General features: G+C 46.8%; 1 protein-coding gene across 1 annotated transcript in view; it reads left to right on the top strand.

Moving 5' to 3' along the window:
* Window positions 1-320: 320 nt before the first annotated feature.
* GPR39 (G protein-coupled receptor 39) overlaps window positions 321-24,250 on the top strand; it is a 195,827-nt gene continuing 171,897 nt past the window's right edge. Inside the window, exon 1 of the mRNA XM_047870293.1 lies at window positions 321-1,535. Coding sequence (XP_047726249.1) covers window positions 680-1,535 — 856 coding nt within the window. The 5' untranslated portion in view covers window positions 321-679. The remainder of the gene's footprint in view (window positions 1,536-24,250) is intronic.

The following is a 24,250-nucleotide window of genomic DNA, read 5'->3' as shown; positions in this document are numbered from 1 at the left end:
GGCCGCGCCTCTCCGGAATGCGCTTCGGAACAGGAGGCGACCGCTGCCCCGGCGGTGGCCGCGTGGGCGGTGGGGCCACTCGTTGCCCTGTGCTCCGGAGCCAAGATCTGGTTTGGGGACCACGACTGCGTGCTGAGTCAAACCCCGCTGCCGGGCTGGGTCTGCAGCGGGGCCCCGGAGCACAGTGCGCAGAAGTTAATGATTAATCGCTGACCACTCCTCCCCCCGCAGCTCTGGAGAGGGTGCTGCAGCGGGGTGGGTTGGGGCCCGCAACGGCAGGGAGCCCGGAGCCGGGGCAGGGGACTCCCTGGCGGGGCGCGCCGAGCGGGGGCAGCGAGGGGAAGGGCGGGCGCTGGGGGTGCCGCGGAAGTCGCTCCCCGCGGGGAGAGTACGACCTCCTTCCTCCTCTCTCCCCGCCTGGCTCGTACACACACACACACACACACACACACACCCCAAACTCCACCCCCAGGCGCCTCCCCGGCCCCTGCTAGGTTGGGCTGCTCCAGGAAGTTTCCATGAAAGCACCAGAAGTACTAAGTTACTCTTTCCAGGTGAGCGCGGATGAGAAAGCGCCTGGCCAGCCCTGGTGAGTTGCAGCCCAGAGCTCTGGGCTCTGCTGGCAGGAAGAAGGCAAGCTGAGGAGGTCTTTGGACCCGGTGGCGTGGCTTTCACCCTCATGGCTTCGCACGGGGGCCCCAGCAGTGACTGCTCCTATGTCATCGATCACACCCACGTCCCCGAGTTCGAGGTGGCCACCTGGATCAAAATCACCCTCATCCTGGTGTACCTGGCCATCTTCGTGGTGGGCATTCTGGGGAATAGTGTCACCATTCGGGTCACCCAGGTGCTGCAGAAGAAAGGTTACTTGCAGAAGGAGGTGACGGATCACATGGTGAGCCTGGCTTGCTCGGACATCTTGGTCTTCCTCGTCGGCATGCCCATGGAGTTCTACAGCATCATCTGGAACCCCCTGACCACGCCCAGCTACGCCGCGTCCTGTAAGATTCACACTTTCCTCTTCGAGGCCTGCAGCTATGCCACGCTGCTGCACGTGCTGACGCTCAGCTTTGAGCGCTACGTTGCCATCTGCCACCCCTTCAGGTACAAGGCCGTGTCGGGGCCCTGCCAGGTGAAGCTGCTGATTGGCTTCGTCTGGGTCACCTCCGCCCTGGTGGCGTTGCCTCTGCTTTTTGCCATGGGAGTCGAGTACCCCCTGGTGACCGTGCCCAATCACCGGGGTCTCTCGTGCAACGTCTCCCGCACGCGGCACCACGAGCGGCCGGAGACCTCCAACATGTCCATCTGTACCAACCTTTCCAACCGCTGGACTGTCTTCCAGTCCAGCATCTTCGGCGCCTTCATCATCTACCTCTTGGTCCTGGTCTCTGTGGCGTTCATGTGCTGGAACATGATGCAGGCGCTTCTGAGGAGCAGCCAGGGCACGCTGGCCGGGAAGGGACAGCGGCCGCAGTTGAACAAGTCGGAGAGCGAGGAGAGCAAGACAGCCAGGAGGCAGACCATTATCTTCCTGAGTGAGTCCTGGGGGGGAGGGGGGGGAGGGGATAACCAGGGAGCTGGCCTCCCCCTCCCCACCCCCCATTCCCTGTGCTCCTCTTAGCCGGTCGTCCTGCCTTGCGGGTGTACACCTCCCTTTGCTGGGGCTGAAGAGGCATTGCTCTGAACCTCTGCATGCTTCTTTCCTGTGTTTTGGGGACTTGGGTAACGGAGAAAAGAACCCTAGACCAGGAGCCGGAGTCTGCGTATGTTTCAGGACAGCAGCTCTGTGACTCTGGCAAGTCACAGAATACCTGGAGTAAAGCGGAGTTAAACATACTGAGAAGTGTGATGGTCAAATTAGGTAATGTGGGAGAGGTGAAAGTCCTCTGAGAAGGATCAAGGTTTGTGGAGATAAAAGGGGGCATTCTTATCTAGCTGTCTTTACCCTGGAGAACCTTCCTCAGGCAATTGGATTTTGTTCCCATTTTTCTCCTCCTTGGGAGAAGCAGGCTGCCAGAAACACACACTCTCCAGGCTGCAGTTACATTCCCCTGGAGAGATCTACCCAAGTCTTAAGAAACTGGAGCTTTCAGACACACGGTCCTCAGGGTACTTCTCAAGTTTCCATTGTGTTGGTTCTATACCTTTATCAGAACAGAGAAACGTGGCAGGTATGGCCAGCCTGTTTGGTCCAGAAAATCTGGTGTCACAGGTTCCTGGGACTTGATTGATCATCCCAAATACTCAATTCCACTGCAGAGAAAGCTGTTTGCTTTCCAAACTTTTGTTGTGGTGCAAATATTTAAAGCCAGGTCCTTCTGTGTGTCAGGAAAGAAGGAAGGAGCCCTTTCTCATGTGGCATGAGGAAAAGGAATAAATCATGGCACTGTTTGTTTTGGTGTGGGAAACCTGAGTAACAGGTTCAAGGGCCAGGGGGTTGACATGGAAGAAAATGTGAAGGCACTTGAGAAGGGATGGAAAGAACCTGGTCTTGTCCCAGCCCTGCCCCTGGCTTCTGCTGTGTCTGTACAGCAGACTTGACTTTTCTGTTCTGTGTAAAATGGGAGGAAGAGCTTGCAATTTTTGGATGCCTACTCTGCACCAGGGGCTGTGCTAGGTGGTTTATATTTCCATTTCCTAGAGGAGGAATTTGAGTCTAGGAGAGAGAAGATCTAATTCAAATAAGCACAGCTCCTACATTGTGACCTTGCTTCCCAGGGCTGGGAAATGAGTGGTTCCCAGTGGCTTACACAGGCTCATGTTGAAGTGAAAATGAAACAAAAAAGGACTTTGAAAAGGAAGGTGCTACCTAGATTAGGTTGGTGGTGTTGCTGCCTCCTAGGGCCAGCCTCTGGAAGTTGGAGTAAGGAGTCTGTGGCAGGTGTTGACATCTGGGGACTTGGGAAGGACACCCAACCCAACTCAATCTCTCACCCACCTCCTGCTTCCTAGAGTATTCCAGGAAGGAATGGATATTAGATTGGCTTGAATATCCATTGAAAGGCTAGTTCTCTCTTCCCTGGTGTACCCTTAGGCATATCTTAAACTTTTAGCAGTAATTTATACTATAGTGTGAATGAATCCCCCCCCCTTTTTTTTTTTCTGAGTAAAGTGCACTACCTCCCGGTCTAATTTAGGAATTAAGGCTTCATTTGACCAAGGAAAAATAATTTATTTATCTTTGTTCTCTGTTGGGCCAATCTCTGTATTTTTTTGTTGTTGTTGTTATCATTTCTCTGAATAGTGGGTAATTTTTGTATTTATCCCAATGGGTATTGTTGCAAGTTGAAGTCAGTCTTCATTTTGTAGCGTCAAATTGGAATACCACAGACTTATACTTGGAGATGAATAGGACCTTGGGGATCCTCTCCTCCAGTTAGCAATTGCCTGTGATGACTTTGTTCTCACTGCTGCTCTCATTCTTTCCTTCCACTTCTCTCCTTCTTTCTTAAAACAACTATGTATTCATCGCCCACTGCTTTCCCAGGCAGAAAGATTGTTGACTGGCAATCAGGTGCTCAATGTGCGATCATGTCTTGGGGGAATTTACCGTTTGTATTAGCTCATTTCCTTTGCAGTGGGTTTTCAAAGCAGTTCTTGCAAATGTCCCTCTCTCCCAATGAATTTCAAAGAGCTTTTAAAAATAGGAACCTCGCTAATTAACTCAAGTTAGGAAATAAATTAATGGAGTGAAGAGGAAGAAATCACGGCCTGCCTCCATCAGATTAATACAATGCAATTTACTTTGTGGGTGTCATAAAACTTAGGCTTTGGGGCATTTTTAACCCAGAACAACTGAATATATAAGTTGTTTACAAATCGCTGAATTTAGTATAGTGATTTAGCTGTCTTTTTAGCATTTCAGTTAACAGATGTATCAAATTAAAACAAATATTTGCTCATTTCAAACATATTTTGCATTTAATGTGAAATGTAAATGACGGCATAGCACAAGATGTCTTTGGAGCTCTTGAGGCAATAAAAAAAACAATTAAAGATTTTCCCCCCTCATTGTTAAAAATGCTAACTTCTGCATAACGGAAGCAAAATTCATAAATCTACCCGAGATGAGGAAGTCTATGTAGAAAATATTAATTTTCCTTTCTGCCTCTTTTGCTATTGTGCCTCATTCTGGTTGAGGTTCTCAGCTGGGTGAATCATGAAAACAAATTGGGAAATCAGGGAAAGAAAGAGATGCAGGGCCGCCTCCTGGCTCTCAAGCAGTTAGCAGGAGAAAACAATAGTAATGTAAAAGTGAACATCCCGGGAAATGTGAGTGTCTCTTGCCTCTTGTCAGCCCAGTGAGAAATCAGTACCAGATAAATTTCCATTTGCAAGGTTATGGCTGATATGGCCATGGTAATACTTGGTGATGCCAGAACAGACGTTGTTGGCCTGGAGAAGAGAAACTGCTGCGTTATTTATTCCTTGGATGTTAAGGATATGCAAAATAAACCTTCCTTTCAAAACATTTTCCCAGACCTTCCATTTTATCTTTCTGAACTCTCACTTGGAGTTATCCGCACCACATGTGGCATCTGGGTCCACAGACACCCATGTTTGTGTCTGTGGCACATGAGGCTTGCTGTCCAAATGTCACCTGCTCAAAGTGGAACAACAGAGTAGTTTAAAAGAAGTATAGTTTTAATTAGTAACTTTCAAGAGCGTTAAGTGGTAGAGACTAGGTTATAGTTACCTCTGAGAGATCTGTAGGCAGTGATTGGCTTTCAACTGTGATCATGAAACCAAAAAGCTTTACAGAGAATCAGGAAATTACAAAATTCAGGAAACATCATACAAAATTCAGAACTCTGTAATGATTATACTTCTTTGCATTCCGATTTCTTCTCCTGAGTGACAGAAAGGGGAGTTAAATGTAGGGGCAGGAATTGCAATACCAACGTGGGTAGCTCATAGGAGACTATCTTGAATATAGACATCACCCAGTCAAGTGCATCTGGGCGGAAAAAAGATTAAGAGTTGCTGCTGTAGGGGCGCCTGAGTGGCTCAGTTGGTTAAGCTTCCGACGTCAGCTCAGGTCATGATGTCCTGGTCCGTGAGTTCGAGCCCCACGTCAGGCTCTGTGCTGACAGCTCAGAGCCTGGAGCCTGCTTCGGATTCTGTGTCTCCCTCTCTGTCCCTACCCTGCTCGTGCCTCTCTCTCTCTCTTTCAAAATTAAGTAAACATTAGAAAGAAAAAGCGTTGCTTCTGTAATGGAGTGCTCTAAAAAGAAGGTTGATGTGTATTTAGATATGTGTGGGTTGAGAGAAGGAGGTAAGAATCATGTCCTCTGGGTTTTAGACCCCAGATTTGGAGGTCAAGTCATGTCTCCTGTGTGTGCAAGTCAGAAAGTGGGGCAGGGGTGGGAGCTGAGATGGTGGCAGTGGGTCCTCTTCATCTGAGGACGGTGAGGACCTAAAAAGAACTGTTAAAATTAGCTCCTTTTTTAAAATATATATATTTTTAACATCTTATTTATTTTTGAGACAGGGAGAGACAGAGCATGAACAGGGGAGGGTCAGAGAGAGGGAGACACAGAATCTGAAACAGGCTCCAGGCTCTGAGCTGTCAGCCCAGAGCCCGACGTGGGGCTCGAACTCACGGACCGCGAGATCATGACCTGAGCCGAAGTCGGCCACTTAACCGACTGAGCCACTCAGGCACCCCAAAATTAGCTCCTTAAAACTGAGTCCAAAATTTCATGTGGAAACAGGTTTGATTGGGACTTCCATGGTGAAAAACAAAGGCGAAAATCATGAAAAGAAATTTGTCTCCTATTTTATAAAACATAGCTTATAATTATATGTTAATTCTCAGAATGATTTGCCAGAATGTGGCTTTTTTGAGGGCCTGATTTTCCTGACAAAATTCTGTGATAGCCTTTGTGTTTGATTTTCTCAGCAAGATGGTAAAGAGGGCTTTCTCCCAAGGGCGTCTCCTAATTCTTTGCTATTTAAATCACCCTCACTGAAGCACGTCTCCTTGGCATCTTTCTTGTCAGTTTTCCATTCTGTCAGGACTAACTGGTCTATGTGGCCAGACCTTCCTTTGTCAGTGACTCGCCATGTGATTCATGTGTTTCTTCAGCTCCTTTGTCACTGACTTCATGAAATTTTGCACCTCGTGTGCAGACGATACCCCAAAATATAATTGAAAAATCAACCCCTATACACTAATGTGTATCAACTGATTACATGGAAAATGTTTCTGAGGTGCGAAACAAATTTTATTTATTTATTTATTTATTTATTTATTTATTTATTTATTTATTTATTTATTTATTTATGAGAGACAGGGACAGAACACAAGTCAGGGAGGAGAAGAGAGAGAAGGAGACACAGAATCCGAAGCAGGCTCCAGGCTCCAGGCTCCGAGCTGTCAGCACAGAGCCCCACGCGGGGCTGGAACTCACAAACTATGAGATCATGACCTGAGCCGAAGTCAGATGCTTAACCGACTGAGCCACACAGGTGTGGCCCCAAACAAATTTTAACTACAGCTGACCCTTGAATAACACAGGCATGAACTGAGAGGGTCTATTTCTATGTGGATTTTTTTCAGTAATTACGGTATAGTACTGTAAGTGTATTTTCTCTTCCTTATGATTTTATTTGTTAGTTTAGAGAGAGGTGGGGGGAGGGGCAGCAGGGGAGAGAGAGAATCCCAAGCAGGCTCCATGATCAGCACAGAGCCTGACTCAGGGCTTGATCCCACAACCCTGGGATCATGACCTGAGCTGAAATCAAGAGTCAGATGCTCAACCAATTGAGACACCTAGGTGCCCTCCCCTCCATCTTATGATTTTCTTTTCTTTTAAAAAAAATTTTTAATGTTTATTTTTGAGAGAGAGAGAGAGAGAGAGAGAGAAGGACAGAGCGTGAGCAGGGGAGGGGCAGAGAGAGAGGGAGACAGAGAATCCAAAGCAGGCTCCAGGCTCTGAGCTGTCAGCTCAGAGTCCAATGTGGGACTGGAACTCATGAACTGTGAGATCATGACCTGAGCTGAAGTTGGACACTTAACCAACTAAGCCACCCAGGTGCCCCATGATTTTCTTAATAGTGTTTTCTTTTTCCTAGCTTACTTTATTGTAAGAATATAGTATGTAACACATATAACATACAAGATATGTGTCAATCAATGTTTGTTATTGGTAAGGCTTCTGGTCAAAAGTAGGCTATTAATTCAGTTTCTGGGCAGTCAAAAGTTAAATGCAGATTTCTGACTGGGTGGGGGTTGGTGCCCCTAACCTCTGTACTGTACAGGAGTCAACTGTAGTTGCTTTTTCTTGACTTTAAAAACTGATCTTACAATCACGTTTATATCATTAATTTTCTTATCAAAGCTATTTCTCTGCTGTGAAGCCCTGTGCCAGTGCAGTATCGCAGGGAAATATCATGAAAATTAACTTAGTGACTTTTCAGATGTGAGATATTATTTTGGCTCCAATATTTGGATATTTCAGGAAAATGTTTTGCCTCAAGTATTCAGGTTACCCCCTCTATTCTAGAAGGGGATTTATTGGTGTAGATGTGACTGTAATAGTATTTCATGTGTGTTTTTCTATTTGTGATATCTGTCATAAATTGCAAGTGTCCTGTGATCATCCTGGCAGACAAATATAATAATGCTCCTTTATTTTTATAATCAGGCTGTCTCAAAGATTTCATTTCTCCGTTGGAGAGATGCATAGTTCCCATGGAAAGGGACATTGGAATCTCAGTCCTTATTCATTAGCGTGCCGGTTCATCCGTCTTAGTTGCACGCCTCATGGGGGCTGCCACAGTGTAATAAGGCAGCAGAAGCCTCAACTGAGCAAAGTGTTCAGCTTATTAATGCTAAAACCACTCAGAATAAAAGCCATTTGTGAGTGGAGACAGCACAGAGGAAGAATATTGAATTAGGAATCAAGGATCCCCATTCTGCCCCAATAGACCAGGTCCCCCGATCACGTGGATGACACTGTCATCTCTCACTGCCTTTTCCTTCTGTCCACCTCCCCTGCTGTGCTGCAACCCTGGGCCAACCCAACGAACTCCCCGCCCCTACTCCTTGCTTTCTTTGCCCTGGAGGAAAGAGTGCTCATCATTGCTGCCGGAAGTTCCTGCAAATAGACAAGTGTTCAGCCTCACCTGGGCCCCCTGTTTGGTGAGCACCTTCCTTGGCAAGTGCCTTCGAGAGGCATGAGCTTCTGGAATGCCTCTCCTATCTTGTTTCCAGCACATGTGGTCTCCGGATGAGAGACCTAGAATTGGTGCATCATGGCTAGAAGAATATCTGCATTGACTCTCGCCCTTGTCCGAGCAGCTGTTATTCATTGCACAGCCACTGGGATCTCGCTGACACCCCCCTCCCCAACCCCATTAAATTCAGACCTCTGAACGGCTTCCCATGGCTCTTATGTCAAGGATCAGAATCCTTAACATGAGGCCCCTCATGGGCAGCCGCCTCTCCACCTTTACAGAGGATAGTTTTCCCCTTATATTTGTAGGTGTGGGTGTTGTGACAAAATACCACAGGCTGAGTGGCTTAAGCAGTAGATATTTATTTTGTCACAGCTCTGGAAGCTTAGAAATCTGAGATCAAGGTGCTGGTAGGGTTGCTTTCTGGTGAGACTTCTTTGGTTTGCAAATAGCCACCTTCTTACTGTGTCCTCACTTGGCTTTTCCTGTGTGCATGCAAAGAAAGAGAAAGAGAGAGTCCTCTGGTATCTCTTCTTATAAAGGCACCAGTTGTCTTGGATTAGGGGTCCACCCTTATGACCTCATTGAGCTTAATTACCTCCCTGAAGGCCTCATTTCCGTATACAGTCACAGTGGGGGTTAGGGATTCCACATATGTATTTTAGGGGGTACATGTTTCAGTCCATAACATCCCTTAATCGCTCCACCCCAGTGGGCTCTCTTTAGTTCCTCAGACAGATCACAGTCATGCTCTTTCCTACCACCTGGCCTCAAAGTTAATGTCTTCAGACCGGCCCCCAGGAAGCTTGGCCCATCCTCCCTGACTTGACTAACCCTTCAAATAAGACTCATAGTCATAGTGTTACTTTTATTTTTCTTCTTCACTTTCTTTTTTTCTAATTTTTCTTTTACAATTTGCTCTATGAGATTATTCGTTTGACGTCTGTCTGCCTTCTCATTTCTTGAGGGCATATGAGCTCTTCCTAATTTTGCTCAACACTGCACCTCCAACCTAGCATAGTGCCCATTCCCCGTCTCCGCCCCCCCCCCCCGCCCCGCACACAGCACATGTTCAATGGGTGTTGGTTGACTGAATACATAAATGAGCAAGCCTCGCCTTGGAATTGGGAAGCAGCGTCCTGTTTTCCTTCGGGCAGGTGCTCCTATAGAAGTGTATCACACTGCACACAATACATTTGGTCAGTCTCAAGTGAAAGATGCTCTCTTTGAAAGGAATACGATTCCTCCCAGGCTTCCAGAAAGTCAGGCCGTCATGGAGGACACGTAAAATTTTCTCTCCCCTGAGCAAAGAAATAGTCTGTTAATCAGCCCCTGAGTATCAGCTTTCACCATATGTACCTGCCAGAAGTAACCATGAAATGAAAGTGATTAGGGTGATGTTTAACAGTCCTTGTTAAACCCTGTTTAACAAGATGTTAATGCAGTGAGACAGCTCTCAAAATTATCTCTTGGCAGGCCCTTTCGCCACCTGTTCAGAAGGGGGTTCTCAGGATAAAGGGGAAGAGGGTGCAGTGGGGGTAATATTTTAAAAATAATTCAACTCATATGTTTTCGCTTTACTCTTAAATTGCATACACTTGTAGCCATCTGCCCCCTGTCTGAGCCATGAGCCTTCTCCCCCAAGGGGGACAAAAAGCAGGAACTGCCTGGTACAGAGGTATTTTCGATCAGCGTTCAGTCCGGAAGCCGGATTGCTTGACCTCTTTCACCCTTTGCAACGGGTGCAAAGGGGCTGCTGAAATATGTAGCTCTTCCTTTAATGTATCATCAGCTTGGCCTAGTGTGCTGATTAGCCACCACACAGCCACTGCCAGGGAAGACCTTAGCTAAGGGCTCGAAATTCCTCCTTGGAAGCCATTGGAGGATATTAAGGAGTAAGGCAGTAGAGTGAAATTTGTGGTGCCGCTGGTGGGGTGACAGCATGTCTTGCACGGCACTTCGAGTCAACATGTAGGCCCAGACATGTTCCCAGATTGAAAAAGAGGAAACCCTTTCATTGGGCCACAGTCCTGGTAGAGCCGCTGTCACCAGTGAGTTCTTCCTGCCAGCAGCCAGACCTCTGGCTCTTGGTGTTGGCCAGTCTTGCTGCTGTCGCAGACCTCCACAGCCAGAGACCCACTCTCCTTCCGCCCGGCTCCTCGCATCATCCTGGCACAGAGGCCCCTACTGCTCAGCATTCCTTCGGCTCCAGTTGGGAGGCAGCTCCAGGCTGCTGAGCAAGGCCACAGAAGCTCCAACTATCTCTATGGTGGGTGGCCTGCCTGTTCTTCACCAACAATCTCAAGTCCTCGCTTCCGTGAAGCCTCCTGCGCTGATCTTCCTACAAATGATGAGCCATGTTAGACATTTCTCAGAGGGGGGCATAGATGTGATCTCCCGACTCTCCTTGGAGCTCCATGAGACCAGGGATGTTGCACACTCCTATTTTTTCAACCTTCCCTATGAGGCTGAGGCTGGGGACACAGTGGCTGTACATTGTTTTGTAGGTTTAGAGAATGAAATCCCCGGACACTGGCTGCTGCTCCGGAGAAGAGGGAAGCCACATAAACTGTGATACTCAGGGAGGCGCTTTGACTTTATCTGCCTTTTCCCTCTCCTTCCCTGGGGTGGGCAGAAATCGCAGATGGCTCCAGAAGTTCCTAGACCTGGAGTACACATACTTGCCCCACTTACTCAGTTGAGGTGGCACCGTGAAGGGATTTTGCAGAAGTAAAGGAGGTCTCAGATTGGTTCACCTTAAAGTAGGGAGATTTTCCTTATGGGCTTAGTCAAGTCATGTGACCCTTTAAATCTGGGTCTAGAGGTCAGAGACACGAAAAGTCAGAGATTTAAAGCAGAGGAAGGGTTTGATGAGCAAGAAATTCTCCACACTGGCTTTGGAGTTTGAGGGGACCCCTGGCAGGGAATGTAGGTGGCCCAGAGGAGCTGAGAGCCAGCATGGCAATGGGGACCTGAATGAGCTCAGGTGGATTTCCCCCAAGAGCCTCTAGAAAAGAACTAGCCTGGCCAGTAACTTGAGACCCTGAGCAGAGATCCCAGGCATGCCATGTCTGGAGTTCTGATCTACAGAACTCTGAGATAAGAGATTTGTTTTAAGCCACTAAATTTGTATTAATGTATTATGTAACAGTCAAAAAACAACACATTCCCTGAACTCTGATAGAGGGGTTCCAAGGTAAACATATGTCCTGCCTTAGTTATTTCTTTCTAGAAAGGCCCAGTCTCTAGAAGCTTATGTTTGATAAGTCTCACCTTCCAAGAACTGCACCCTTGGCCCAAGCATTCATTGATTCACTTCCCATTGATTGACCCTCTGTGAAGCACTCCGTGAATGGAAGTTTACCAAGCTCCAGGGCACCATAGAATTTTCACTAGGCTTTTAGATTCTTATTTGGGGAATTGAGAATGTATAGGTTTGAGTCCCACTAGCTAGATTTTTGGAATCTTAGATACCTTGGTTCTCAAAGAGGAAGACTGTAGTGGATTGATCTAATTACCATCCTTTGGGTAGCTCTTTTTCCCCCTAGGCTGGCACTTAGTAGGTGCTGAATAAATGTTTGGTGAATCAATGAGTGTCTGGGCAGCTTTGCTGCTTCCTGGAGCCTTCCTCACTGGTGGAGAGAATGCCTACATCCTTGGTCATTTAGCTCCAAATGGGTTTAGGGGGAGAAAGCCAACCCCATTGTTGAAGGCAAGTCTGAATAAGAGAGATGTCTCAGGCTGACAAACTTTACCATTTTCTGACATTAGAGTTACTGCCAATTGAAAAACTTGACAACATTTCCTGTTTGTATTTCCTGTGTTTAAGAGCCATTCTGGCAGCCAGAGGCTTTTTAGATACCTCATCACACTGCTTTACACATCTCAAGGGTGGCTGGGTACTTGGAGAGCAGTGGCGTTACCAGAATCTGACAGATGGGGATCAGGAGGCAAGGGTACAGTGTCAGATTGCTATTGTACTTGTTAAATGTCTAACTAGCTATGAAACCTGAGGCATACAGAAATGGGAGTCAGGCCCAGTTGGGAGCAATGAGGTTCATTGAACTCGTAGAGAAAAGCCGTCTTCTTTTTCTAGTGAGGGGGGAAAAACGTCCAAATTACCTTAGAAATAAAACACTATCCACGGGATGTTTGGGCAGAGCTGAAGTCATTTGGTCGTTGAGTTTATGTATTATTATTCTTTGGAGGACAAGGTAAACTCAGCAGAAACAAAGCTTTCTGGGAAATTTATGGGTTTACTTTTTATATGCTGCAATTCTGAAGGATTAAATATCGTGTGGAAATGACAGCTGCATATTTTGTTTATTTAAAGGATAGCTGATGGGTTGTCACTGTTTCTCAAGTTCAAGTTGTCTCTACAGGGGAGGCAAATGGGAGGCTTTGGTGATTGAAGGTTGTTTTCCAGAGGATAAAGGAAAGGTACACAGAAGCAGGCTGTTTTCCTTCTTGGACTTGGGGTTTCCTCACTACCGAATCAATTGAAAGACCTACTCCCTTTGGGAAGCCTTTTTGGACTGACTTGCCCCTATCAGGTCTTTGAGTTTCATTTTGATGGTTTATTCAAGTATTTATGAAAGCCTAAGATGTGCATGATATCATTTGGACCGCAGAGATCAAGGTACTGATTACCCCCTTCAAGGAACTTAGTGTTTCTGTAGTTGGAGCATCAGGGTGTAGAGGTAGAGCCTTATAGAAGGAAGCCTAAAAATACCCTTGGTGAAGGGGGGTGGGTAGTGGCTATTTATCAAGTAAGCTGGTTCAGGAATTTTTAATAGGGTAATTAATTGGACTTCACTCACCCCAGAGATATTGTCTATGATTCTGATATTCACAGCATGGTGTATGGATTTGCAGCATCAACAGCACCTGGGAAATTGTAGAATAAACTGAGTTTTGGGCCCACCCCATACCGATTGAATTTCAATCTGTATTGTAAGCAGGACCCTGTGATTGCTCCGCACATTGAAAGTATGAGAAGCCCTCGTCTATGATGCTTGAAGGGGATTCTTTAACTCAAAAGGAACAGAGAAGGATGAGCTGAGAATGTCTAACCTCACCATTTGTAATAACAACTATGAACACCTTGCAGTGTAGTTGTGACTGGTAGGAATTTGCTGCAGGACACTTGGCTGCAAGAAACTTCACATTGTTTTTAAAAAGAAACTTAATGGGGTGCCTGGGTGGCTCAGTCCATTAAGCATCAGACTTCGGCTGAGGTCATAATCTCACGGTTCATGGGTTCGAGCCTACGGGGCTCTGTGCTGACAGCTCAGATCCTGGAGCCTGCTTCGGATTCTGTGTCTTCTTCTCTCTCTGCCCTTCCCCTGCTCACGCTCTCTCTCTGTCTGTCTGTCTCTCTCTCAACAATAAATAAACAATAAACATAAAAAATTAAAAAAAGAAAAGGAAAGTTAAATCTGGCTCCTAGCCTCCATTGTAGAATATGAAAATTCAATCTCAGGAAAGTGTGGGGAAGGCTTCCCCTTCCTCATGGGCTATGAAGATTCAAGGATTCTGCTTCCAAGGCTGCACCAAGTACGGGGACTGGCCAGCCTGTATATCATATCACCATCATGAGGGTAGAACTATATGCACTTTTCAGAATTGCTCAAGGTCATCACCCATTGAGATTTGAGCTGGGATCTCACTCCAAAGTGCATGCTGCTTCCCTGAGCAGAAAGATGGGCTCTTAAAAGAAGATGTATTCCAGCTGGGGGACTTTTTATGAGCAGTGAGGGATGGGAAGAAAGAAACCACAATGCCAAGTCTGAGGTACATTTGTCTTGCTTTTAGGCTAGCCGGCAGCTTTTGAATATCCTTCTTGTGTTTGGAGGATTTCCCTCTCTTTGAGTCCTGCTTCCCAAAGGTGGTGGTCAGAAACTTGCTTTCCCAGCATCCCTTGCAGCTAGGGTGCAGCACGTGGCCTGGGCCACATCGGTCAGCTGCACTGGCATGAGATGCTCCTTTGTAAGAGAGTGATGGGAAGGAGCAACAACCACATGGAGTCTCCTTGGGGACAGGGCCAGTGTGTGACAAAGTGATATTGAGAGCAAGGTTGCTTTTAGAGAGCAAAGACAAAAGAAATAAGGGTAGCATCCCAGGCCAGGGGTTGGCAGTGTCTCTGTGGAAAGGTCTCCACTGGCATTTTGGTGGGATAGCCTGATGTGATTGTTGGTTGCATACCCAATTCTCTGGCCCTCCCAGGGCTTATGTAAAACAATAACAACAGCAACAACAAACAACAACAACAAAAACAATAATAACAACAATAACAACAAAAAACCCCAATGACTTCATTTCCAGTTTAAACTGGAATGAGCTTTGTTGTTTGCACTAAGAACTCTGCGTGTCCAGATTATAGGTAATAGAACAATTGGATTGCAGTGGGGGGCCCAAAGGGGAGCAGTGAATAGTGAATCTAGATTGGAAAGTAGGTGGATTCAAATAGGAAGGAAGTTGATAGCTAGTGAAAAGGATTCACGCTACATAGTAGAAGCAATGGGGAGCCACAGAAGGCTTTAGAGAAGAGGAGTGCCAGGAGGAAGTACAAGAAGACTAATGCAGCCATGGTGTGTGTTGCAGGTAGGGGAGGTGATGTGAGGGGTGTGGGTATGGAAGTGGTCCTTGTGCTGTGGGTTCTAATGATGGTGAATGGACAGGTTTGCCCCTGAATCATTGTGAGGGGTGGTAGTTGTGAACCGTGCTACACATTAGAATCACGTGTGGTGTTAAACCATATCCCTCAAAACCTTTGGGGATGGGTTCCCGGGCATTTGTATTATATCAGCTCTGTAGGTGATTCCCGTGTGGGGCCAGGACTGAGAGCTGGGGATGAGGGGTTTGGAAAAGCAGGCTGGGCCTAGAGACCTCCACTTTGGTGGCTGCACTAAGGTTCTTTGGCTGCAAGCCACAAAACCTGATTCTGATTCTTCTTGAAGGAAAAAGGAGTTTTGTGGAAGTGTAAGGAGTAGTTCACAGAGTCAGAAGAAGGGGTAAAGAACCAGACTGTTCAGGGATCCAGGGGAAAGAAGTTCGTGGACAGCCTGCTCAGGCTCCACCATCACGGAGAGACTAGCTTCAGACATCCTCCTGTGTCTTGTCGCTGCATCCAAGGTCAGGTTCCCACAGGTGACTCTTCCTGGACTGGCCAGGGTTTCTCTGTGCTCCTTGGTGAACAGCGTGGTGGACAGTGCCAGCAAGACTGCATGCGATGAGAGGCGTGGTCTCCACAGGAAAGCCAGTGACAGAGACAGGTGCAGAAAACAGACCCCCTCTGCAGGGCCTCATGAAGCTCGGTGATTAGCATCATCATAGTGGTGTTTCTTCACTCCCTATAGACTTCCTGAACTCTGTTCTTGTGGGTTATCTCTCTGTACCTCCTCTTGCCCCTTGTTGAGTCTTTAGGGATGTTTCCCAGGGCCCAGGTCATCTTAGTGTGTGAGCCAGCTGGAGGGACAGCCCAGAGACTAGCAGCAGAGCCTCTGTGTTCCTAAATGTGGCTGCTGGGAGGCTAGTTAATACCAAATCCATGCGGCATGCTTCCTGCCTGGGAACCTGACTCATTCACCCAGGTTGCTGACCAGGTATTAGATTGTGGTTTGTCGTCATCACAAAATCAGTTTCTATCTGAACCTCGACCTGGAAAACAAAGGTCTCTGGTGGTGTCTCCAGGTCACCTGTGTCCTCTGCTTCCTCGGGGAATTTCCCAATTATGTCTGAATACCAGGCCAGCCTTAAGCCAGGCTCCTTGTTTCAGATGTAAAATCCCACCTTTGATGTCAAGTGTATTTCCCATGCAAAGTAGGGAGTAAGACAGGCGCAGTCATTGCCTTCTGGAAATTCAAAGCAGTATGTAAGAAAGAAAAAAGCCACTTGTGAGGAATTTGGTTTAGAAAATGTTTTAGTTTCTTGTTGTAATGCTGATTATTCTTTGAATTTTAGATCAGCTAGATTCCATTACCAGGCCAGTTGCTGTTTTCTATCCCAGCAAGTTGAGAAGCAAGGAGGCTGCCCTCCCAAGCACAGTCTCACGGTCTGTCCCCGTGGTGGTGCTTCCAGGGTGGGCGAGCACCCTGAGCCCTCTCCGGGGAGTCGGACATGTGCTGTATAGAGAGAGCAGGTGGCAGGAGGAAGGCGCCCGTGGCCCTCACAGTCAGAGGACGGGGCCGTAAGTGCTCAAGTACTCTATCTTGAGTTGTGTGATGATGGCAAGAGTGGTGTGTTAGTTTCCCGTGGCTCCTGTGACCAAGTGCCACAAACCTGGTGGCTTAAAACAGCAGAAATGTGTGCTCTCACAGTTCTGGATGCCAGAAGTCTGAAATCTGTTTTACCAGGCTAAAACAAAGGTGCCTACAGGCCATTCGACCTCTGGAGACTGGGAGGGAGAGACCCTCCCTTGGCCCTCCAAGTGTTTGGTTGTTGCTGACCTCCTTGTCTGTGGCTGCCTCACTCCAGTCTTCACGGCCAGAATCTTCACGTTGTCTTCTCCTCTGCATGGGTCATCTCTCTCTCTTTCTTTCCTTCTCCCATGGGTATATCTGAGGATTTATGGCCCATGCTCTTAATTCAGGATAATCTCTCTGGCTCAAGATCCTTAGCTTAATCACATGTGCGAAGATGTTTTTTCTTTATCAGGTAACACAGACTCTAGGGATTAGGATGTGGCTTTCTGAGGGACCTTTATCAGTCTACTACAGGAGGCAAAGGGTTGCAGAAAGTGTAAATTGAACGTGGTATGTGATCATAGTCTCCTGAGCCATGAAGAAATGCTGTGGGACATGACAAAAGAACTATGTTCCGATCCCCTTTCCATCACTTACAAGTGGGTGTGACCTTAGGCAAAGTGGCTCAGAACTTCAATTGCATCATCCATAGGTTGGACAGACTCTGACCTCAAAGGTTGATTTGAGTTTCAGTGGGAAGCATGTGGAGGCCTCCAGGGCATAGCCTGGCATGAGGTAGGTCCTCAGTAAAATAGAGTGACCTTGTTGTAGTGCAGAAAGAATTCTGGTTGAGGACGTGAAAGAACTTTCTTTTAGTTCTTGCTAGCCTGCTGGTGTTATCTTCTTCAGTGCATCTCAGCTTTTCTCTTTGAGGAAGCCTGAAGGGGGTGAAAGGGGTGAACTTGAGGAGTTTGTCTGAAGAGTCTCCACAGAAATAACACAAAAGGGGGATCTGGGTTCTAGTCTTCACTCCATGGAGTAGAAAATCTGTGAAGTCACCTCTTCACTGTAAAGATGCGTGGACATTTGCGTTTCATTCCACTATAGAGCATTGCCGGATGCAATGTAAAAATGTTTTCAGTTCCCTTCCACAGAGTAAAGGTGGCAGCCAAGGAAAAGTGACTCTTGATGGCTTTGAGAAGCTTCTGGAACATTCTCAGGTGGCCCTAGCTGTGTGTTCATCCCGGCTGGAGAGGTTTAGGCTCAGAAGCTCCCTACACTTAAGAAATTGTTTGCCTTTGACCTTTACTCCATGGTAAGTTACTGGAAGAACACGAGCAGCTTCAGGCCCTGGCAGCCCATTCTGGGTGGGAGCTGTTGATGAATGAATGTGCTGATGTTTTCTTCACGCACCTGTAAGGCCAGGGCATTATTGGCCGTGGCAATCAATATATCAAAATGAATTTTTGGAAGAGTGTCATCAAGCTGAGCTTTATTTCCAAAAACACGAAAAAAAACTCTGCCCCGGGGAGGGAAAGATGACTTTCATTGTGAAATAAACAAAGTTGATGGCTTAGACATTACTTATGTCGCGCTACTTGATCTGAGATGTAGGCTGTGTGGTAACCAATTGTTCCCAGAATCCACATTCCCGACACCCATTAAAACTCGCAGCACTGAAATCATATTCTCTCCATTTTGCCCATTCTAATAATAATAATGAGAACGTTAAAATGACATTTTGAATTTATATTGCACTTGTCTGCACAGCGCTCTGAGCACTTTCCAGACAGTGTCTCATCAATCCTTATCACAAAATGGTGGGATGTTGGTAGCAGGTAACATTTGCAATTATATTCAACTTAGTAAAGAGGCCCCTGGGCTGGAAGGAGTTCTGGTGATAGGGGATAATGCTGCCTTGTGAGTAGAGAAGAGGTGGAAACTCTGAGTGCAGGTTTGGCTCTCTGCTTTACACATCTCTCCTGGCCTCACTTCTATCTGTCAAATGGGATAATACCCCACATCCCTCAGCAGTGTGATGTGGATGCTTGTGTGTGCTAATCCTGTTAGCTAACTTTGTGGTCTTTTGAGTACTCACTTTGTACCAGGTGTTCCTTTTTTTTTTTTTTTTTTTTTTTAAAGAAGTCTTCAGGCACAATGTGATGGTCAATGAGGGTCTTAAACTCATAACCCTGTGATCACGACCTGAGCAAAGTTCAAGAGACTGACACTCAACTGACTATCACCCAGGAGCCGCTATGTGCCAGGTATTGTAAGAGCCCTTTGTATACTCATTGAATTTTCACAAAGACCCTGTGAGGTGGGTATAATAATTTACTCTACAGAAAAAGCAACTTGAAATGCAGGGAGGTTAAGGAACCTGCCTAAGATCACACAGCAATTAAGGGGCAGAGGTGGGTTTGACCCTGGGAAACAGGCCCCAGAGCCTGTGGTGTTCCCACTTCCTTAAGAGTTCTTTGGGAGCAGCTGGGTGGCTTAGCCTGTTAAGCGTCAGACTCTTGATTTTGGCTCAGGTTGTGATCTCGAAGTTGGTGGGATGGAACCCCGCATGGGGCTCTGTGCTGACTGCACGGAGTCTGCTTGGGATACTCTCTCTCCTCTCTCTGCCCCTCCCCTGCTCATGTTCTCTCTCTCTCTCAAAACAAACAAACAAACAAATAAACAAACAAACTGTAAAACAAAGTTGCATGGGCTTTTATACTGCAAACAGTACACAGATGCTCATGGGTACACTTGCACACACAGCAAATGGAACTTTCACCGGACAGTATTCACCCACCTTTGACAATGTGAAACGCAGTTTGGTATTTTCTATTCATTTTGTTAATAAAAATGCCAGCCTGAGCCACTAAACTGATTTTATGGTCATGAGTAAGACTAGAGCCACACTTCGAAAAGCTTTGCACTATACCATACACCTGGTGCATGCTCGTGGAAACAAGTTTGGGAAGGGAGACGCGTGGTGTGTGTGGCAGGGGGGGCGTGGGGGCTCGGAGAAGGCCAGAAAGCGTGAGGGGTGGCCCCAGCGCTGCTCCCACAGCGTCGCCTCCGGGGATGACCGTTTTGTGTCTGCAGGAGTGTACCTGGGCCTGTGGGTGGGTGGGCGTGAGCAGGGGCCACCTCACTGTCGTCTCCTGCCTTGCACTGTAAGGGTCTTTAGTGTCTTCTCAGCCTGCGTGCCTGGGCTTCAGCTCGAAATTAAACCGAGGTCTTCACGGAGCAGCCAGTATGTGCTGAGCCCGTACTTCTCAGGCTCTGTCTGGGAGGGGTCCTGACTTGAAAGGAAATTGCAAGCCCTCAGGAAGGCAGACAGACAGGGGAAGGGAGAACCAGAGGCAGCTGAGAGGTGAAGGGAGCCAGAGAGCCTCGGATTCAAGTCCTGCTTGGCTCCTCCTAGTAATGAGACCTTGGATGACACGCTTGCCTTTTCAGAGCCTCTCTCCTCTGGCTACAATCGAAGTTTGAGTGAGAGAACAGGGAAGTGTTTGGTGGTGCATAAAGTGCTGGGAGGAGGGGAGCAGCCTTTGTCACAAGCGGTATTGCCACATACTGAGAACCTGGTATGTGGCAGGAGTAGGCAATGGGCATGCTGTAATAGTCCGTGAAGACTTCCTGGAGGAGACAGCATTTGAGCTGAATCTGAAGGAGCATTTTCAGTTTCTGGACAGAAGGATCGTGGCTGCACTCGAGGGGTGGACAGAGATACGCCAGATCCGACCAGTCGTGTTTGATTCATGCTTATGTCTAATCAGATCATAACTCCTACTCAAGTAAGAGGATCCTGGGCTCCTTCTGGAGTTCTACGTGCCCTCTTAGCCCGAGGTCACTAGCACACAACCACGTAATTTGCTGAGGCCAGGGTTCAGCGAACCCATGGGCAAGACCTGTCTTGTGTAGTTCATGACCTATAATATAAGCCTGAATTTTACATTTTTAAAGAACTGTAGGGAAAAATAAGGAGGAATGTGTGACAGCAACTATGTGGCCCTATAAAGGCTAAAATATGTACCACCTGGCCCTTTAAAGAAGTTGGCCAACTTGTGCCTTAGGCCCCAAAATGCATGATCGTTGTTTTATGTTGAAGGCCTTACTTAGTTCTGAATCACCCTTTACTCATTCTTCCTGTCCTTCTGTCACAACCTAAGGGCACTGGAGAGAAGGGGAAAATATGCACGTAATTGCTCATTTGCTCACAGCACGGCTGTCAGGAATTCCCCTGCTTTTGTCTCATGGCACATTAATATGTAGCACTGAGCATGTATATATTTAGTTCTTTTGACGTGTGGCACATCAGTGATTAGTGCCAAATGCCAAAATGCTGGGCTACAGCCGTGATGCCATTTATAATAACATTCATAAGAATATTCCCCCATGATACAACTTTCCAGTTTTCCAACATAAATAACCTGGGAGGCCAAATTGCAAACATGATTTCTCTTCATGCTTCACCTGGCCATTTGTAATAAGAAGGCAATGTGAAATTTGATCTTAAACAAGAAGTTCAACCTGGAAAATCATAATGTAGTCAGGCCCATTATTTATTTTAAAAATCAAGAGAAAACCAAAGGTGAGTGGCTACTTGGTGTGTGTGTGTGTGTGTGTGTGTGTGTGTGTGTGTGTGTGTGTGTGTGTTTTACTAATGGCATCTTGATGACAAGCTAATGTGCGGCTCAAAATAAAAGTATTGTGGATAGAAATGGCCTTTCAGACACACTGAGACAATATGCCAAGGGGCTTTTAGCAAATGGCGGTGAAGGAGGACAGATTACTTTAACAGCTCTGTTGAAAATAGAGAGTTGTCCTGTGCAGGTGGCTCAGACACGGCTATACTTGACAATGGTGGGACTTTTGTTACAGGAAGATTAGATACCTTTGGATGGGTCTGAGATTGTCCTTGTCTTTTCCATATAGAAAAAGCCACCACTTAGAACAGAAAGTTGAAGAAACATCCTGATTGAACGCCTTCCATAAAAGGGATGCTTTTGGGAGAAACACTTCAATTTGCTTCTGATGATTGTTTGGGGGCTCATTCCTGAAGTGGTTTCATTCTGATACAGGCTTAGATGGCTCTGAAGAGAGAAGTGATTTTTTTTTTTAATTCCAGGGAACACAGAGTGTTCATCCATTTTTCCGAGTCCTGAAGCACATCTCACAAAACGCAGTGTAGAGACGAGAGGTGGCCAGGATAAGCTTTGTTTGTTGGGCCCAGTGTTTATCTGTGCATTTGTTAAAGAACTTGACTACCACCAGATAGCACGAGCTGCCTCCAGCTTGCCGCGGGCAGCCCTGTTCAGCTGCATCAGGCTGTTTCACATGTTTGTCTAGGAAGGAATGGGAGCTGAGGATGCATGGTCAAGGTTTGGGGGCTGCACCAAAACATGGCACCTTCCCACCCCAGCAGCTTGTGACTATAGAACCCCAGCAGGCAGGTCCCTGAGGCTCAGGCTTACTTGTAGGGAAACAGCTCCGAGACCCACTATGCTGATGGCAAGTCACAAACCCCAGCCTTCTCCAAAGGACAGAGTTCTATTGCTGCTGCCATCCCTGGAAGAAATGTGAGGTGAAGGGCTGGTGATCGTTTTCTGGCAGTGGCTAATTACAGCGAGTAGTATTGTAACAGAAAGTTCTGTAAAGCTGCTTCCACCTGCTCCACAATAGGCTGAGCTGTGGTTCTTGGCTAGACAGGGCCAAGGGGTTGCTGAGTGAGGAGCGTGGGTTTCTGGGCTCCAGTTTTCTTTCTGCCCCTCGCTGGGGGTGTGAGCTGAGAGGCCTGCCTGGCTTCTGAGGGGAGGAGCGTGGTGAGCTGGGTGAGAGATTGGTAGAGGGAAGGGGAATAGCAAGTGGAGATGCCCTTGACATTAATGTGAGTTCCGGAAGTAGGCAAGTAAATGCCATCCCGGTACTTGGATTAATGGCTTGATGGGCACAAGAAAGAGATCTACCAGTTAACAGAGTTTAATGGTGACTGATGTCAGGTCAATGGTGAGGAAGGGATTAATAGTGAACACAGCTTAAGTACTTTAGAGCATATTCGGGTTTGAAACCTTTTCAGTCATTGGGGTTTAAAAGAAATAATCGTAGGTCTGTCATTAGAGAGACAGAGATGAAAGTGTCTGGCTGGGACCAGAATGGAGATGAGAGGCACTCACTCCCTGGATAGGGTGGGTTTTCAGCAACCATAGGGCATGGGAGTGCTCAGAACTGACGGTCCGTCTGGCCCTGCCCTCTTTGTCCCCCTGAAGGACACTCTGCTTTTTTGCTTTTTTTTTTTTTGCTTTTTTTTTTTTTTGCTTTTTTGCTTTTTTTTTTTTTTTGCTTTTTTGCTTTTTTCTTTTGTCTATGTGAGTGAAGGCCTCAGCAAACAGCCATTACTATTTCAATTAAAAGCCCAGGCAGGCTCATCTTTAGCTTGTAATAAGCCTGTCTTGAGTGATTATCACTATTCTTCATTTCTTGATTCTTTCCAAAAATAAGTACAGTGTTCCCATTTCTTGATAACCTCTACTCTGGACCTCAAAGTGACGGGAATACCGCCTGCCCTCCAACCCCCACCCCCACCCCCAGTTCTACCCAGCAGCTTCCAGTACTAGAAATGAGAAGTGTATATAAGTGACTTGGAAGCTAGACCCTGTGTGGTATGGTGGTCAGGCAGGCAGTTCCCTCCTTGCAAATATGTGGCATTCCACAAGTTAGTTTATAAAGCCTTGGTTTAAAAACTGGACTCATTTGCCAGTTGAGACCTTCTTTTCGTGCATGAATGTACTTTTTTTAGACAGAAGATATTTATTGAATACCTACCATAGAAGGAACTGAGAATACCAGGAAGAATAAGCCTTGCAATGTCCTTCAAGTGGGGGAGATAACTGTCCTTAAGAAACCAATGTGGTGAAATGCTGGGGTTGGTGCTTTACACTGAGGGAGCTGTGTAGGGGTACCAGGGTGGGCTCTGATACATGGAGGAGTTAATACACCTGAATTGCCTCATTTTCTTCCTCTTCTTCATCAGCTCCAAGCTTCCATTTCTTCACTTCATCCATTGTGCTAGGTGTTGGAAGGAAGTCAATTCATTTCATTTGAATTTACATGTGACTATGACTTTAGGGGGATGTCAGTACCCTCCCTGCCAAAGGGAATTTTCTGTGTCTTAGTGAGCTAAGACTCAGATTCTCCAAGGTCTGGCCCTGGAAAGAGACTCTTCAGGCAGAGAGGATCATTTACCTTTTGCTCTGACTCAAGCTCATGAATGAATTTGTACCTGCTCTTGATAGTATTTTGCTTCAGTCCCCATCATACCTGCTACCGGGGTGTTTCTCCTTCGTGGTGGAGTTATCTCTTTTTTGGAGACTAGGCCCTAAAATCAGTGTAAAGGCGAAAGGCCAGTGTGGCCCCAATTGCTCTTGAAGTCACAAAGGTCCCACACTGGAAATCAAATTACCTTCTTTCAGTAAGTGCAACCACGTTTCGCTTCCTGCAGGAACAGATCTTGTGATTGTTCATTCAGAAAGCAGGCAAAATGGGTGGGTAGAAGAAATAAACAGAAAACTACAAATTGTGAAAACACTAAAATTGCACTCAATGTGGGCCCTTGGAGGCCCTTGGTGACAGGAGCCCATCGAGACCAGTGTTGATTCCCAGATGTCATGTCAAACTCACTCCATGTCTCAGGGGCATGGAAATTCTGCACTTTGGTCTTTGTGTGTGGGTCTGATGGGCTCCAGCCCTGGGCTGTGCTTTAGAATCACAAATATACACACAAACTCAGTAAACACAGACACTCTGCCACTTAGAACCTGTTTCATGACCCATCACTTTAAACATGTGCTCTCTTGACCACGATTACCACGGCTCAGGTCCCAGGGAAATGC

The sequence above is a fragment of the Prionailurus viverrinus genome, chromosome C1 (genome assembly GCF_022837055.1).
Source record: "Prionailurus viverrinus isolate Anna chromosome C1, UM_Priviv_1.0, whole genome shotgun sequence".
In the NCBI taxonomy this organism is placed as follows: domain Eukaryota; kingdom Metazoa; phylum Chordata; class Mammalia; order Carnivora; family Felidae; genus Prionailurus; species Prionailurus viverrinus.
The sequence above is the reverse complement of the archived record's forward strand: the minus strand, read 5'-3'. Positions and strand labels throughout refer to the sequence as shown.